Source organism: Thunnus maccoyii, chromosome 15 (assembly GCF_910596095.1).
Source record: "Thunnus maccoyii chromosome 15, fThuMac1.1, whole genome shotgun sequence".
NCBI classification, from domain to species: Eukaryota; Metazoa; Chordata; class Actinopteri; order Scombriformes; family Scombridae; genus Thunnus; species Thunnus maccoyii.
In genome coordinates, this window is record NC_056547.1 from 6,461,647 (window position 1) to 6,479,239 (window position 17,593).

At 35.1% G+C, this 17,593-nt stretch overlaps 2 protein-coding genes across 4 annotated transcripts in view; both read left to right on the plus strand.

Moving 5' to 3' along the window:
- LOC121913610 (major histocompatibility complex class I-related gene protein-like) overlaps positions 1–1,099 on the plus strand; it is a 6,130-nt gene extending 5,031 nt beyond the window's left edge. For both annotated transcript variants that reach the window (XM_042436328.1, XM_042436330.1), the window contains exons 6-8: positions 121–138; positions 240–300; positions 944–1,099. In XM_042436328.1, coding sequence (XP_042292262.1) covers positions 121–138; positions 240–295 — 74 coding nt within the window. In that variant the 3' untranslated portion in view covers positions 296–300; positions 944–1,099. The remainder of the gene's footprint in view (positions 1–120; positions 139–239; positions 301–943) is intronic.
- Positions 1,100–2,633: 1,534 nt separating this feature from the next.
- LOC121913616 (major histocompatibility complex class I-related gene protein-like) lies at positions 2,634–15,097 on the plus strand. 2 transcript variants are annotated; one of them, XM_042436346.1, is made up of 8 exons: positions 2,634–2,728; positions 5,078–5,344; positions 6,207–6,485; positions 6,589–6,891; positions 13,973–14,071; positions 14,282–14,299; positions 14,397–14,457; positions 15,078–15,097. In XM_042436346.1, the coding sequence occupies exons 1-7, from the start codon at positions 2,680–2,682 to the stop codon at positions 14,450–14,452; spliced, it is 1,071 nt and encodes a 356-aa protein (XP_042292280.1). In that variant the 5' UTR covers positions 2,634–2,679; the 3' UTR covers positions 14,453–14,457; positions 15,078–15,097. The 2 variants fall into 2 exon arrangements, with proteins under 2 accessions (XP_042292280.1, XP_042292279.1); XM_042436345.1 differs by having other exon boundaries at positions 2,637–2,728; positions 13,961–14,071.
- The last annotated feature ends 2,496 nt before the right edge of the window (positions 15,098–17,593 follow it).

The following is a 17,593-nucleotide window of genomic DNA, read 5'->3' on the forward strand; positions in this document are numbered from 1 at the left end:
GAAATCAGTGGAATTAATACAGTGTTTCTATAAAACATTTATTAGTGTTTTCTTTGTTTGCTTTCATAAATTCTGACATTTTAAATTTTGAAGTATTGTAATCTCTCATCTGTATTTCAGGATTCAGGCCTGCAAACTGTGAGTATTATGTCAGTTTATCTCTCTCTCTCTATGTACAGATAAATGCAGTGTATAGTTTAAATTAAACACTTTAAATTTAAACTGCTTTTCTTTTATAGCTTCAGACTCGTCATCCTCTGATCCATCTTCAGTCAAAGATGCAGCTCTTAACTGATCACAGTGAGTAGTTCATCATGTCATCAACACTGTGCAGATACTGTATGAAGAATCTCTCTGTTGCTCCTCCTGAAACTAGCTACAGTATACTGATATAATACTCTCATAAATATACTGAAAGTCTGTCTTTATTAAAAAACTGTTTGTCTGATTTGGCAGAATTTCTCAGTCAAGTGATCCAGTATAGTTACAGGAAACAGCTGACACTGAGGTTTTAATGGGATACTGATTGAACGTTTTACATTCTGGACCAAAATCAAACATATTGCATATAATATGAAATCAAATACTGTATAATATGACCACTAATAATTCCAGGTCCTTTTCTATTTGTTACTCTGTCTTTGCAGCTTTCTAGTAAACATTTAGAGGAGAATAGTGAACTCAAATAAAGATGCTGTGGCTTCAATATTTTATTCTATTTTGCACCATAAATGTTCATTAACAAAACTTGTTTTAATGAATATTGAGATGTGACATCACAGGACCCGTCAGAAAGTCACATGATGCATCAAACTAAAGTGTGAATTCATAGATCAGATTTATGAGTTTCAGGTCGTCAGTGGATGCAGTGAAGAATGATATCTGTGAAGATTATCTGAGAGCTGATAGAAGCATTAATGTTGATGTGAATCCTCCACTGCAGGAGTAACAACATCTGGAGAGAACTGATGCTGCTGTCCAGCTGTTTCCTCAAACCTTTGGTGGAGATGAATCACTGCAGCAGCTACCAGACACCAAAGAGCCACAACGTTACTCCAGTGGGGCATCTTTTGTCTTCAGATATCAAATTCATATTAGTTAGTCATGTGCAATGTGGGTTAACTTGCACCTGTTTTTGAGCTTTAACAAGCATTAGTGAGTGTATCCTTATAGCTGTCCTCTTTTAAAAACAATAATGTTATGTGTGTGTGTGTGTGTGTGTGTGTGTGTGTGTGCAGTCACATTAAATGTTAGTCTATGCAATGCATATATATTCAAAGACTCAAACCTAAAACTTTTAATGTTCAACTACTTATGTGTGACTTATGTTTTAGTCTTCCAACACACATTGCTCCTCCAGTCCAAGTTACACCTGTAACTCTTTTTACACATAAACTTGTAAATGTTTCCACAATTTTACACAACATAAATACATTTTTGAATATTTAGATACTCCTCTTTTCATTGAAACTCACATATTAAAGCAATAACACTTCTTAGAGCTTATATTTGTATCTTATACATTTGCTATCTTCACGTCCTGTATTTGTCATGCAGATGATAAATGTTAACGTCATTGTAACATTATTGTTAATGCTCAGATTATTGGTGTTAGAGGATTAATGAGGGTTTTATCTGTGGTACTGACTGATGCACTTTATTTCATATTGCAAAAATGGAAAAATTGATTTGTCTACATGACAGTTTACGTCTTCTCTAAGGTCATGTGATCTGTTTTTGGCTAAATGTGTTCACTGCAGTTAAAGTTTGTCTTTACATCATCTACAAGTTAAAGATTAATTATGAATTGTTAATTGATCATCTATTTATTGGTGAATGTAAAACATGATATTTTGGTGAACTTCATTTTGTCTAGAGCAGCTGCAACATTTTCTAGTGTCATTTTTGTTCTTATTTGTTCTAATAGTATTTATATTTACCTTCAATTAATAAATAAAATTCTCCTGAAAACCTGCTTAAGAAGTCTTCCCGTTACATCATACCTGTGTTTACCTCAAATGTTCAGATGTGTAGGCTTAAAGGTTTTCTTCCAAGTTTTGGGAAACACTCTAGTGAAGCTTGTTCCTGATATCTGAAAAGCATGAGCTTACTATAAAAAAAATATCAGTTGTCAAAATGTGTGAAGATAAAAGAAAAAGTTTACAATACTGCAAACACACACACACACACACACACACACACACATACCGCAAATTTTCATTTGTTAATGAAGGAGTACACTGAACCTTGTGACTGTGTGTGAGTGTGTATTTCCCTATTTTACCACTAGAGGGCAACATAACTCTGAAATGTCTCAGCTGTGAGGTCACCACAGAGAAACAGCTGCTAGAGCATTTCCATCATCACCACTTCCTCCCCCACAGTCGGGTTATAAAACACTTTAAACTGCCTCATTGAATAAATTGTGTTATATGACTTTAAACAGCTGCTCATGTCACTACATGCTATTAAAGTTCTTGTAAATAACAAAACAAAAAAACACATTTCCTGCATTTTCCTGTTGAATCTGATCAGCCAGTCAGATATTGAATTTACTCCTCCTGGTAACACATGATGCACAGCTATTTATAATTTCTATTGGTCATTTCATTTGACTGTTCACACTGTTAACAGTCTTTCTTTCATCACAGTGTTTTTTAATGTCTGTATCAAATCAAGATGAAGGATTTCATGTTGTTGCTTCTCTTTTGCCATGTTGCATCTCCAGGTAACTGAATAATCTTTTTTGAATAGTTATGTAACTTCTATTTCAGCAGTTATATTTATATTTTAAAATATAATTGCACCCTATTCATAAACTGCACATTTACTGCAGAGATCAACATACTTCAGATTTAAACATTTCTATTCACTGCTAGTTCATTTTTTTGTGGTTTTAACAAGTGTAACTTGTGAGAGGTCTTCCCATTCTCTTGAATTAGAAAGTGTGTCCAAACTTCTGACTAGTACTGTATTCTCTACTTTTACTTCTCTCTCATATCTGTTACATAAAGTATTGAGATGTCCAATGAAATGCAGCTATTAATGAGATTAATTCAGATCTGAAACATGTTAAATTAATCTATGAATCTAACCAATAATGCCGTTCAGGTGTCACTGAAGCTGAATATATTTGGGGTTTTGCAGAAACAGTTTCTGTACAGTACTGATGTTCTGTATGTTGTTAACATCTGGCTGTGTGTCGGATTATTATCTTTGACTTTATTGAACAGTGTCATTCATTGAAATGAATTTAAATATAAAAAATAAAACCGTAACAAATGTTTACTCATGCTGTAAACTCAGATTATAGATTCTGTACTGCAGTATAATATAATCTAGACCTAATATGATATAATATGTTATAATAATATAATTATTCCCAGAACAAGAATTAAGTTGAAACCTCAAAGCACATACCTCAAGTATTACTTTGATAAAGGAGTCTTTACATTCTGTATCTGGATTTGTTTTAAATACACAGTGAATGACACCAATGAATTTAATGTTTCATAAGAAGACCTTTGTGACTGTAACTGTGATTTCAAAGTAATATTCTCATTACATTTACACCTTCTAATGGCCAGTGCTGTACTGTAGATTACAAGAGTGTTGCAAGACAGGAATACAACATTAACTTATAACATAATAATGTGAAAACTATAAGCCAAGGCGTAAATCATGGGCTAGTCCACGTTTCAGTGTATTTTAAAACTACAGATATTCCAAATCTGTCTAAAAAAAATGTATTAACACTTTAATAACTGCATGTGTGGAGTCTATGTGACACAAGAGGAGATACTTGAGTATGACCTTCTACTTCACATGATGTTGGTCTTTCATTAAGTGTAATGATTCTCACTTAGACTATTAACTGCAGCTTAATGTACCAGCATCATGTAGTAAAACACAATTTCACAAATTTTTATCATATTGCAGTATCTCTTTTAAATATAACTGTATATTTACTGCAGAGCTTAACATACCTCAGATTTTGACATGTCTGTTCACTGCTGATTAATTATTGATTAAAGTCAATAAATTATATTGATTAGTATGGAGGCACATTGCATTAAGAGCAGAAAAAACTGGAGAGATATTTTCTTCAAATAATTTGTTCTCATAATATTGTAGCATCTCCTATAGTAGGATTAAATGTATAACTAATAGCTATATTATGTTGAAGATGTTTACCTCATCATTGAGAGGAAGTATCTGCTTAATATGAATTCATCAGAAAACTATTTTGCAATTATGAGGTCTTTATCTTGTAATCATCACTGACCTAGGCCTGATTTAGTTGGCTTTTGTTCCCTCTTGGTTTGAGGTTTTTGATACTGATGTCATTGAACATTATTCACCAAAGTCACATTTCTGAAATTATTTTATTAGTTTTGTACAATGTTGTTTTGTTTTTTTCCACCAGACTGACTAAACACAGATCAGATTTTTTTAAAATGTAATTAATCAAATTAAATAATATAATAAAATAACAAAATTTCTACAGATTAAGATATTTTTCATTATTCAAGCAAAATAAGGCAAATTAGAGAAAACACTGATAAATAGTTGTAATTCATATGCTTTGCTCACCATATGTTGTTCCACTTTCAGGAATCTCATAGCAGTGTACAGATATTTATATCAAGATTTAACATTTTGATTAGATTTACACTTGAATGTATATGTAGTCATTATTAACCTTATATAAAATGATGATCAGTAAGGTTAATAAAGCTGTCTTAGTCATTATGGCAAATATGCCAACAAAAATTGCCTATTAACATATCCAGCATTCATTTGTGTTTTGAGTTGTGTTTTTGGCTGCCTGGCCAATGGAAGGTCAATATTCACTCTCCTTTTAGCTTTTGTTTAGTCTCAATCATTCCAAGTATAATATCTGGCTCTTAGGTTGGTAGATGTTCTACTTTCATCACCAGCTCATCACTTACTTTGTGTGTTTGAGGTTTCATGACAAAATATTGAATGTAATTAAATGTTATTATCACAAGTATAGATAAATGCATGATTATAAAAAAATGAACTTAAAAACCCTTAAAACTTCTTTCTCTTACAGGGAAGCACTCACTGAAGTATTTCTTCACAACGTCCTCTGGAGTCAAAAACTTCCCAGATTTTGTGGTTGTTGGGATGGTTGAGGAAGTTCCAGCAGGTTACTGTGACAGCATCAGTAAGACAGTAGAAGGCAAACAGGACTGGACACAAAAAATGTTTGAAGATGATCCACAACACATGGAGTGGTACACTCAGAGGTGTTTATTACACCAATATGACGACAAAGCTCAAATTGACATTTTGAAGCAGCAACTGAACCAAACTGAAGGTAAGTAAAAATACTGTAAAAATGTAAAGTTGTGTTTTTTGTCAAATAGCAAACAGATATAGTTGCATTATAAACACACATGTTTACATGTCCAAACACAAACACAGTTTACTAAATGTGCATATATTCTTCACTCATATCTCTCCCTCTATTACCAGCCATGTAATGTGTATGCGTGCGTGTGTGTGCATGTGCATGTGCGTGTGCGTGTGTGTGTGTGTGTGTGTGTGTGTGTGTGTGTGTGTGTGTGTGTGTGTGTGTGTGTGTGCGTGTGTGTATGCATGCGTGTGTGCATGCGTGTGCATGTGTGTGTGCATGTGTGTGTGCATGTGTGCATGTGTGTGTGTGTGTGCATGTGTGTATGTGTGTGTGCGTGCGTGTGTCTGTGTGTGTGTGCGTGTGTGCGTGTGTGTGCGTGTGTGTATGCGTGCGTGTGTGCATGCGTGTGCATGTGTGTGTGCATGTATGCTTGTGTGTGCGTGTGTGTGTGCGTGTGTGCATGTGTGTGCGTGCGTGCGTGTGTGTGTGTGTGTGCATGTGTGTGCATGTGTGTGCGTGTGTCTGTGTGTGTGTGTGTGTGTGTGTGTGTCTGTGTGTGTGTGTGTGTGTGTGTGTTTGTGTGTGTTGCCCTTCTTGTCATGTTTGGTTTGATCTGGATGCTTAAAAACTGCAGGTCAAGTATGTTTTGGTTGGAAAGTTTGACCTCTTGATGTCAGTTTGTGTATTTCTGTGTGTTGGTCTTGCAATGAAGAGGTGACTCTTCCACATGTTCCTTGACATTTTCTAAAATGCAGCCTCACATAGGCTCCAGCCACCTGTAACCGTCTGTGGGATCTCATTCTGCACTCTGTCTCTCTCTCAGGTGTCCACATCTTCCAGAGGATGAGCAGCTGTGAATGGGATGATGAGACTGGAGAGGTTAATGGTTTTGTTCAGTTTGGTTATGATGGAGAAGACTTCTTAGCATTTGACCTGAAGACACTGACATGGATCGCTCCAAAACCACAAGCTGTCATCACCAAACACAAGTGGGACAGAGATAGAGCTCTCAATGAAAGGTCAACCTACTTCATCACCCAGCAGTGCCCTCAGTTTATGAAGAGATATTTGGACCTTGGGAAGAGCTCTCTGCTGAGAACAGGTAGAATCACATGACCTGATGTATTTTCATGGACACAACAATATTTAAATGCCTCTTCTGTTTCTAACCTCCCTCCCACACCCCTCACCATTTATCTCTTCAGACCTTCCCTCAGTGTCTCTCCTCCAGAAGACTCCCTCCTCTCCAGTCAGCTGCCACGCTACAGGTTTCCACCCTACCAGAGCCATGATGTTCTGGAGGAAAGATGGAGAGGAACTTCATGAGGACGTGGAACACGGAGAGATCCTCCCCAACCATGATGGATCCTTCCAGATGAGTGTTGACCTGAACCTTTCATCAGTCACACCTGAAGACTGGAGGAGGTACGAATGTGTGTTTCATCTCTCTGGTGCAAAGAACGACATCATCACCAAACTGGACAAAGCAGTGATCAGAACCAACTGGGGTAAGACTGGAATACTGACTTTACTATGTTTTTTTTGTTAAACATATACATGTAATTTGCCATGAACATTTAGAAGATGTTAAACCTGAGCTCTGATTTTACAATTTGAATGAGTTCAAAACAATCTTCACTTTCTGGAACTGAAGGTTAGTTAATTACAGGGTTAACAAACAAAACTGCTGTTCTGCTCATTCAAATAAATATTGTTTCTTACTTGTTACATTATGCACATGACCTACTAAAAATTACTTTAGTGAATGCAACAAAAAACAGTTCAAATCTAGCGTGTGCCAGCAAATGATTAGGAGCACAGGTCTGTCACAAATCTAACCAAATTAAACATAAAACATAAAATCAGAAAAAAGAAATACAACATGCAAAATGCTAGACCACATTTTTTACTTTACTTGTATTTTATTTATTGCACTGTCATGGGGTTACTCACAAGACAATCTACTGTTTGTATGTGAAAATTAGATTTATTAAACAGTAAGAATAAAATAGAACTGTTGCTGATCTGAGGAAACATGTGACCATGCAGGAGAGCCACAACGTTACTCCAGTGGGGCATCTTTTGTCTTCAGATATCAAATTCATGTCAGTTAGTCATATGATGTACTGTCCTTGATGATGATGGGAGACATGCAGCACTTTATTCTCTGCTTCTAACACTGGAGTCAAACCTAAAACTTTAAATGCTCAACTACTCATGTTCTCACTAATAATTAGATTACAAATAGATTTTTGAATATTTAGACACTCCTCCTTTCATTGAAACTCACATATTAAAACAATAACACTTCTTAGAGCTTATATTTGTATCTTATACATTTGTCATCTTCACATGTCCTGTATTTGTCATGCGGATGATAAATGTTAATGTCATTGTAACATTATTGTTAATGCTCAGATTATTGGTGTTAGAGGATTAATGAGGGTTTTATCTGTGGTACTGACTGATGCACTTTATTTCATATTGCAAAAATGGAAAAATTGATTTGTCTACATGACAGTTTACGTCTTCTCTAAGGTCATGTGATCTGTTTTTGGCTAAATGTGTTCACTTCAGTTAAAGTTTGTCTTTACATCATCTACAAGTTAAAGATTAATTATGAATTGTTAATTGATCATCTATTTATTGATGAATGTAAAAAAACATGATTTTTTGGTGAACTTCATTTTGTCTAGAGCAGCTGCAACATTTTTAGTGTCATTCTTGTTCTTATTTGTTCTAATAATATTTATATTTACCATCAATTAATAAATAAAATTCTCCTGAAAACCTGCTTAAGAAGTCTTCCTGTTACATCATACCTGTGTTTACCTCAAATGTTCAGATAAGTAGGGTTAAAGGTTTTGTACCAAGTTTTGGGAAACACTCTAGTGAAGATTGTCCCTGATACCTGGAAAGCAGAAGCTTACTTTAAAAAAAACATATCAGTTGTCAAAATGTGTGAAGATAAAAGAAAAAGTTTACAATACTGCAAACACACACACACACACACACACACACACACACACACACACACACACACACACACACACACATACCGCAAATTTTCATTTGTTAATGAAGGAGTACACTGAACCTTGTGACTCTGAGTGTGTATTTCCCTATTTTACCACTAGAGAGCAACATAACTCTGAAATGTCTCAGCTGTGAGGTCACCACAGAGAAACAGCTGCCAGAGCATTTCCACCATCACCACTTCCTCCCCCACAGTCAGGTTATAAAACACTTTAAACTGCCTCATTGAATAAATTGTGTTATATGACTTTAAACAGCTGCTCATGTCACTACATGCTATTAAAGTTCTTGTAAATAACAAAACAAAAAAACACATTTCCTGCATTTTCCTGTTGAATCTGATCAGCCAGTCAGATATTGAATCTACTCCTCCTGGTAACACATGATGCACAGCTATTTATAATTTCTATTGGTCATTTCATTTGACTGTTCACACTGTTAACAGTCTTTCTTTCATCACAGTGTTTTTTAATGTCTGTATCAAATCAAGATGAAGGATTTCATGTTGTTGCTTCTCTTTTGCCATGTTGTATCTCCAGGTAACTGAATAATCTTTTTTGAATAGTTATGTAACTTCTATTTCAGCAGTTATATTTATATTTTAAAATATAATTGCACCCTATTCATAAACTGCACATTTACTGCAGAGATCAACATACTTCAGATTTAAACATGTCTATTCACTGCTAGTTCATATTTTTGTGGTTTTAACAAGTGTAACTTGTGAGAGGTCTTCCCATTCTCTTGAATGAGAAAGTGTGTCCAAACTTCTGACTAGTACTGTATTCTCTACTTTTACTTCTCTCTCATATCTGTTACATAAACTATTGAGATGTCCAATGAAATACAGCTATTAATGAGATTAATTCAGGTCTGAAACATGTTAAATTAATCTATGAATCTAACCAATAATGCCGTTCAGGTGTCACTGAAGCTGAATATATTTGGGGTTTTGCAGAAATAACAGTTTCTGGACAGTACTGATGTTCTGTATGTTGTTAACATCTGGCTGTGTGTCGGATTATTTCCTTTGACTTTATTGAACAGTGTCATTCATTGAAATTAATTTAAATATAATAAATAAAACTGTAACAAATGTTTACTCATGCTGTAAACTCAGATTATAGATTCTGTACTGCAGTATAATATAATCTAGGCCTAATATGATATAATATGTTATAATAATACAATTATTCACAGAACAAGAATTAAGTTGAAACCTCAAAGCACATACCTCAAGTATTACTTTAATAAAGGAGTCTTTACATTCTGTATCTGGATTTGTTTTAAATACACAGTGAATGACACCAATGAATTTAATGTTTCATAAGAAGACCTTTGTGACTGTAACTGTGATTTCAAAGTAATATTCTCATTACATTTACACCTTCTAATGGCCAGTGCTGTACTGTAGATTACAAGAGTGTTGCAAGACAGGAATACAACATTAACTTATAACATAATAATGTGAAAACTATAAGCCAAGGCGTAAATCATGGGCTAGTCCACATTTCAGTGTATTTTAAAACTACAGATATTCCAAACCTGTCTAAAAAAAATGTATTAACACTTTAATAACTGCATGTGTGGAGTCTATGTGACACAAGAGGAGATACTTGAGTATGACCTTCTGCTTCAGATGATGTTGGTCTTTCATTAAGTGTAATGATTCTCACTTAGACTATTAACTGCAGCTTAATGTACCAGCATCATGTAGTAAAGCACAATTTCACAAATATTTATCATATTGCAGTATCTCTTTTAAATATAACTGTACATTTACTGCAGAGCTTAACATACCTCAGATTTTGACATGTCTGTTCACTGCTGATTAATTATTGATTCAAGTCAATAAATTATATTGATTGGTATGGAGGCACATTGCATTAAGAGCAGAAAAAACTGGAGAGATATTTTCTTCAAATAATTTGTTCTCATAATAATGTAGCATCTCCTATAGTAGGATTAAATGTATAACTAATAGCTATATTATGTTGAAGATATTTACCTCATTATTGAGAGGAAATATCTGGTTAATATGAATTCATCAGAAAACTATTTTGCAATTATGAGTTCTTTATCTTGTAATCATCACTGACCTATGCCTGATTTAGTTTGCTTTTGTTCCCTCTTGGTTTGAGGTTTTTGATACTGATGTCATTGAACATTATTCACCAAAGTCACATTTCTAAAATTATTTTATCAGTTTTGTACAATGTTGTTTTGTTTTTTTCCACCAGACTAACTAAACACAGATCAGATTTTTTTTAAAATGTAATTAATCAAATTAAATAATATAATAAAATAACAAAATTTCTACAGATTAAGATATTTTTCATTATTCAAGCAAAATAAGGCAAATTAGAGAAAACACTGATAAATAGTTGTAATTCATATGCTTTGCTCACCATATGTTGTTCCACTTTCAGGAATCTCATATCAGTGTACAGATATTTATATGAAGATTTACATTTTGATTAGATTTACACTTGAATGTATATGTAGTCATTACTAACCTTATATAAAATGATGATCAGTAAGGTTAATAAAGCTGTCTTAGTCATTATGGCAAATGTGCCAACAAAAATTACCTATTAACATATCCAGCATTCATTTGTGTTTTGAGTTGTGTTTTTGGCTGCCTGGCCAATGGAAGGTCAATATTCACTCTCCTTTTAGCTTTTGTTTAGTCTCAATCATTCCAAGTATAATATCTGGCTCTTAGGTTGGTAGATGTTCTACTTTCATCACCAGCTCATCACTAACTTTGTGTGTCTGAGGTTTCATGCTGGGCAAAATATTGAATGTAATTAAATGTTATTATCACAAGTATAGATAAATGCATGATTATAAAAAATGAACTTAAAAACCCTTAAAACTTCTTTCTCTTACAGTGAAACACTCGCTGAAGTTTTTTTTCACAACATCCTCTGGAGTCAAAAACTTCCCAGATTTTGTGGTTGTTGGGTTGGTTGATGAAGTTCCAGCGGGTTACTGTGACAGCATCAGTAACACAGCAGAACCCAAACAGGACTGGGCAAAGAAACTGGTAGAAGATGATCCACAGCACTTGGAGTGGTACACTCAGGAGTGTTTATTAAACCAATATAAATACAGAGCTCACATTGACATTTTGAAGCAGCAACTGAACCAAACTGAAGGTAAGTAAAAATACTGTAAAAATGTAAAGTTGTGTCTTTTGTCAAATAGCAAACAGATATAGTTCCATTATAAACATACATGTTTACATGTTCAAACACATACACAGTTTCCTAAATGTGCATATATTCTTCACTCATATCTCTCCCTCTATTACCAGCCATGTAATGTGAGGGACTCTTTCAAAATGGGTCGTCAATATTAATATTATATATAGTTTCCCTGGTAGCTATGTGCTGAATTCACTGAAAAACTGAGCAAAAGGGTTCAACATTTGAATCATGGCCTTGCTGTTGTGTGTGTGTGTGTGTGTGTGTGTGTGTGTGTGTGTGTGTGTGTGTGTGTGTGTGTGTGTGTGTGTGTGTGTTGCCCTTCTTGTCATGTTTGGTTTGATCTGGATGCTTCAAAACTGCAGGTCAAGTACATTTTGGTTGGAACGTTTGACCCCTTGATGTCAGTTTGTGTATTTCTGTGTGTTGGTCTTGCAATGAAGAGGTGACTCTTCCACATGTTCCCTGACATTTTCTAAAATGCAGCCTCACATAGGCTGCAGCCACCTGTAACCCTCTGTGGGATCTCACTCTGCTCTCTGTCTCTCTCTCAGGTGTCCACATCTTCCAGAAGATGAACGGCTGTGAATGGGATGATGAGACTGGAGAGGTTAATGGGTTTGTTCAGTTTGGTTATGATGGAGAAGACTTCATAGTATTTGACCTGAAGACACTGACATGGATCGCACCAAAACCACAAGCTGTCATCACCAAACACAAGTGGGACAGAGAAAGAGCTCTCAATGAAAGGTGGAACTACTTCCTCACCCAGCAGTGCCCTGAGTTTATGAAGAGATATTTGAACCTTGGGAAGAGCTCTCTGCTGAGAACAGGTAGAATCATATGACCTGATGTAGTTTCATGGACACAACAATATTTAAATGCCTCTTCTGTTTCTAACCTCCCTCCCACACCCCTCACCATTTATCTCTCCAGACCTTCCCTCAGTGTCTCTCCTCCAGAAGACTCCCTCCTCTCCAGTCAGCTGCCACGCTACAGGTTTCTACCCTCACAGAGCCATGATGTTCTGGAGGAAAGATGGAGAGGAACTTCATGAGGACGTGGAACATGGAGAGATCCTCCCCAACCATGATGGATCCTTCCAGATGAGTGTTGACCTGAACCTTTCATCAGTCACACCTGAAGACCGGAGGAGGTACGAATGTGTGTTTCATCTCTCTGGTGCAAAGAACGACATCGTCACCAAACTGGACAAAAAAGTGATCAGAACCAACTGGGGTAAGACTGGAATACTGACTTTACAGTGTTTATTTAATGTATACATGTAATTTGCCATGAACATTTAGAAGATGTTAAGCCTGAGCTCTGATTTTACAATTTGAATGAGTTTGAAACAATCTTGACTTTCTGGAGCTGAAGGTTAGTTAATTACAGGGTTAACAAACAAAACTGATGTTCTGCTCATTCAAATAAATATTGTTTCTTACTTGTTACATTATGCACATGACCTACTAAAAATTACTTTAGTGAATGCAACAAAAAACAGTTCAAATCTAGTGGTGTGCCAGCAAATGATTAGGAGCACAGGTCTGTCACAAATCTAACCAAATTAAACATAAAACATCATTTCAGAAAAAAAAAACACAACATGCAAAATGCTAGACCACATTTTTACTTTACTTGTATTTTATTTATTACACTGTCATGGGATTACTCACAAGACAATCTACTGTTTGTATGTGAAAATTAGATTTATTAAACAGTAAGAACAAACTAGAACTGTTGCTGATCTGAGGAAACATGTGACCATGCAGGAGAGAGCAAGAGCTTTCAGGGAGGACAGGGTGATCAACTCAAAGATGACAGGATGAAAAACATAAAGAACAAAGCTTTAGTATTACAATAACAAAGACACAAAAGGTGTAATACAACAAAGACAGGGAACAGATACAACATAGACACAGGATGGACACACAGAGGTCTGAAGCACTAAGGTGGTTTTCACCTGCAGATGATCATTGTATGAATTATTGTGATGCCAAATTAAACTATCACATCAACATGTCCAGTAACATTAATTTCACCTAGAAAGAGACATCATCTGCTTTTGGCAGTATAATTGAGCTGCTGTACTCATATTAACAACTCTGCACATCCTGGACAATAATAAGTTTCCTCAGCAGAAAACTCTCACAGGATTCCCAAACTGTCTGTGTGTCACGACGGGAAAGTCCTGTGTTTTAAGGGGATGAAAATAAGAAACGTGATCATCAATAATGATGTATGATTATCATACATTATTATAGGTGAAAATACCAAAAATGCATTGGCATGCCCTTGATGCACTGTGAATGTTTTGTTCTGGTTCCAGTTTCTCCCTCAGAGTTCCCTGCTGGTCCTGTTATTGGAGGTGTTGTAGGACTGCTGCTGCTCCTGGCAGTCTGCATCACTGGAGTCTTCATCTGGAGAAAGAGAGATAATGGTGAGAGACAAACATACTTTTACTCATCATCAAGTCATTTTAACTACAAATAACAGTGTAACCTGGCTGATGTTCAGTAGCTTGAAAAGCAGAAATCAGTTAAATTAATACAATGTTTCTATAAACATTTATTAGTGTTTTCTTTGTTTGCTTTCATAAATTCTGACATTTTACATTTTGAAGTAATGTAATCTCTCATCTGTATTTCAGGATTCAGTCCTGCAAACTGTGAGTATTATGTCAGTTTATCTCTCTCTCTCTCTGTACAAATAAATGCAGTTAATCGTTTGAATTGAATTACTGACACCTTGTTTTTCTTTTATAGCTTCAGACTCATCATCCTTTGAAATTTCTGAGGTCAGAGATGCAGCTCTTAACTGATCACAGTGAGTATTTCATCATGTCATCAACACTGTGCAGATACTGTATGAAGAATCTCTCTGTTACTCCTCCTGAAACTAGCTACAGTATACTGATATAATACTCTCATAAATATACTGAAAGTCTGTCTTTGTTAAAAAACTGTTTGTCTGATTTGGCAGAATTTCTCAGTCAAGTGATCCAGTATAGTTACAGGAAACAGCTGACACTGAGGTTTTAATGTAATACTGATTAAAATTATTTTGGACTAAAATCAAACATATATTTACTGTATAATATGACCACTAATAATTCCAGGTCCTTTTCTATTTGTTACTCTGTCTTTGCAGCTTTCCAGTAAAGATTTAGAGGAGAATAGTGAACTCAAATAAAGATGCTGTGGCTTCAATATTTTATTCTATTTTGCACCATAAATGTTCATTAACAAAACTTGTTTTAATGAATATTGAGATGTGACATCACAGGACCCGTCAGAAAGTCACATGATACATCAAACTAAAGTGTGAATTCATAGATCAGATTCATGAGTTTCAGGTTGTCAGTGGATGCAGTGAAGAATGATATCTGTGAAGATTATCTGAGAGCTGATAGAAGCATTAATGTTGATGTGAATCCTCCACTGCAGGAGTAACAACATCTGGAGAGAACTGATGCTGCTGTCCAGCTGTTTCCTCAAACCTTTGGTGGAGATGAATCACTGCAGCAGCTACCAGACACCAAAGAGCCACAACGTTACTCCAGTGGGGCATCTTTTGTCTTCAGATATCAAATTCATATCAGTTAGTCATGTGATGTACTATCTTTGATGATGATGGGAGACATGCATCACTTTAATCTCTGCTTCTAACGCTGGAGTCAAACCTAAAACTTTAAATGTTCAACTACTCATGCTTTCACTAACAATTAGTTTGACAGTTTGCATTTTAGAATCACTAATGGAGATTCTGCACTAGGCCACGATTGAATAAACACAGTTTTTGATTCTCTCTTTGTTTCATTGTGATTACAGTTTGAACACTGCATCTCAACTTCTCTCACTTTAACCAAAGTATAAATATCTGTGAGTTATGTTTTATCAGTTAGTCATGTGATGTACTGTCTTTGATGATGATTAACATCAAATCCATTCATTGGAGACATGATGACACTCTGTTGTTGTTGTTGTTGTTGTTGTTGTTGCAGGAACTGAGCTGGAACCAAACATCCTTAAACTTTAAATGTTCAACTGCTTTCACTCACAATTAGTTTGACAGTTTGCATTTTAGAATCACTGATGAAGATTCTGCACTAGGCCACGATTGAAAAGACATTTTAATGTTTTTGTTTCTCTGTTTCATTGTGATTATTCAAATAGTTTGAACACTGCATCCCAACTTCTCCCAGTTTAACCAAAGTATAAATATCTGTGAGTTATGTTTTAGTCTTCCAACACACATTGCTCCTCCACTCCAAGTAACAGCTGTAACTCTTTTTAAACATCAATTTATATTTGTATTTGTATTTGTCATGCGGATGATAAATGTTAATGTCATTGTAACATTATTGTTAATGCTCAGATTATTGGTGTTAGAGGATTAATGAGGGTTTTATCTGTGGTACTGATAGATGTACTTTATTTCATATTGCCAAACTGGAAAAATTGATTTGTCTATGTGACAGTATACATCTTCTCTAAGGTCATGTGATCTGTTTTTGGCTAAATGTTTTCACCTCAGATAAAGTTTGTCTCCACATCTACAAGTTAATAATCAATTATGAATTGTTAATCAATCATCTTTTCACTGGTGAATGTAAAACATGATTTTTTGGATGTCACAGCTCTTATATGTGTCACATACATTAGGTATAGAAATTATCTCCTGTCTGTACATGAGGTCAAATGAGAATTAGAAAAAAATATTTTTTCATTTATCTTCTTTTTTTATTTGGTGAACTTCATTTTGTCTAGTGGAGCTGCTACATTTTCTAGTGTCATTCTTGTTCAATTTATTCAATTAATAATTACAATTTTCCTGAAAACCTGCTTAAGAGGTCTTCCTGTTACATCATACCTGTGTAAACCTCAAATGTTCAGATGTGTAGGCTTAAAGGTTTTCTTCCAAGTTTTGGGAAACACTCTAGTGAAGCTTGTCCCTGACATCTAGAAAGCATGAGCTTACTTTTTAAAATGTTATCAGTTGTCAAAATGTGTGAGGATAAAAGAAAAAGTTTACACTACTACAGAGGAGTACACTGAACCTTGTGACTCAGAGTGTGTCTTTCCCTATATCACCACTAGAGAGCAACATAACTCTGAAATGTCTCAGCTGTGAGGTCACCACAGAGAAACAGCTGCCAGAGCATTTCCACACCTCCAACATAACAAAGGGTTTCCTGACTTAGTTTTCAACAGTTAAAGCAAGATTCTTACAAACAGCCTGTTTCCATGAAAGATCAGACCAATACAGTTAAAGTGAAAATTAAATTTAAACTTTAACTTTTCAACCATGTTACTGAAGGTTTAAACACTTGCAAATTATTATCAAATAAATGCAAAACATGTCTTTAATTAAAACTTAGCAACAGATAAACAGCAAATTACCTTTGGAAACGATCACCTGCATAGACCTCTGTACTGTAAGTGATGGTCATGATGTTTAGATGTCAGAAAGGAGGTTGGTAGTAAAATTCTTAACAGATAAATTTACTGTTTTATTTCCTTAATGTCAGTGTTGTGTTGATGACAGCAGAAACTGTCATTCAGAAACCTTTAACACAATTGTTGCATCTATAGGAGGAAACAAACATCTCACTCAGTCTTCTTCACCACTTCCTTTTGAAGTCCCCACAGTCAGGTTAATGATATAAAGTGTATATAAACCCTTAAAATCAGCACCTATTTGATGTCAAATGGAAATGGGAAATCATTTATATTACAGAATGTGATACACATAAAATTTGCAAATAGATTTAGGTAAAATATTACTTTTAGGGGAAAAAAATCAGTTAAGTAAATTGGAACACTAAAAACATTCACCTCAAAAATATCAAAATGACTCAATATGAGATGGACAACATGTCTCAACCAGACAACCTACACCAAACACACACTAACTGAAGGCTAAACATCAGAGAACTACAAACTCAAAACAGAGATACACA

Excerpts from the sequence above, each read along its gene's own strand:
- LOC121913616 (XM_042436345.1), top strand. The coding sequence starts at position 2,680 with ATGAAGGATTTCATGTTGTTGCTTCTCTTTTGCCATGTTGCATCTCCA. Across the intron at positions 2,729-5,077 it reads TTGCCATGTTGCATCTCCAG|GGAAGCACTCACTGAAGTAT; the intron begins GTAACTGAATAA and ends TTTCTCTTACAG. Across the intron at positions 5,345-6,206 it reads GCAACTGAACCAAACTGAAG|GTGTCCACATCTTCCAGAGG; the intron begins GTAAGTAAAAAT and ends TCTCTCTCTCAG.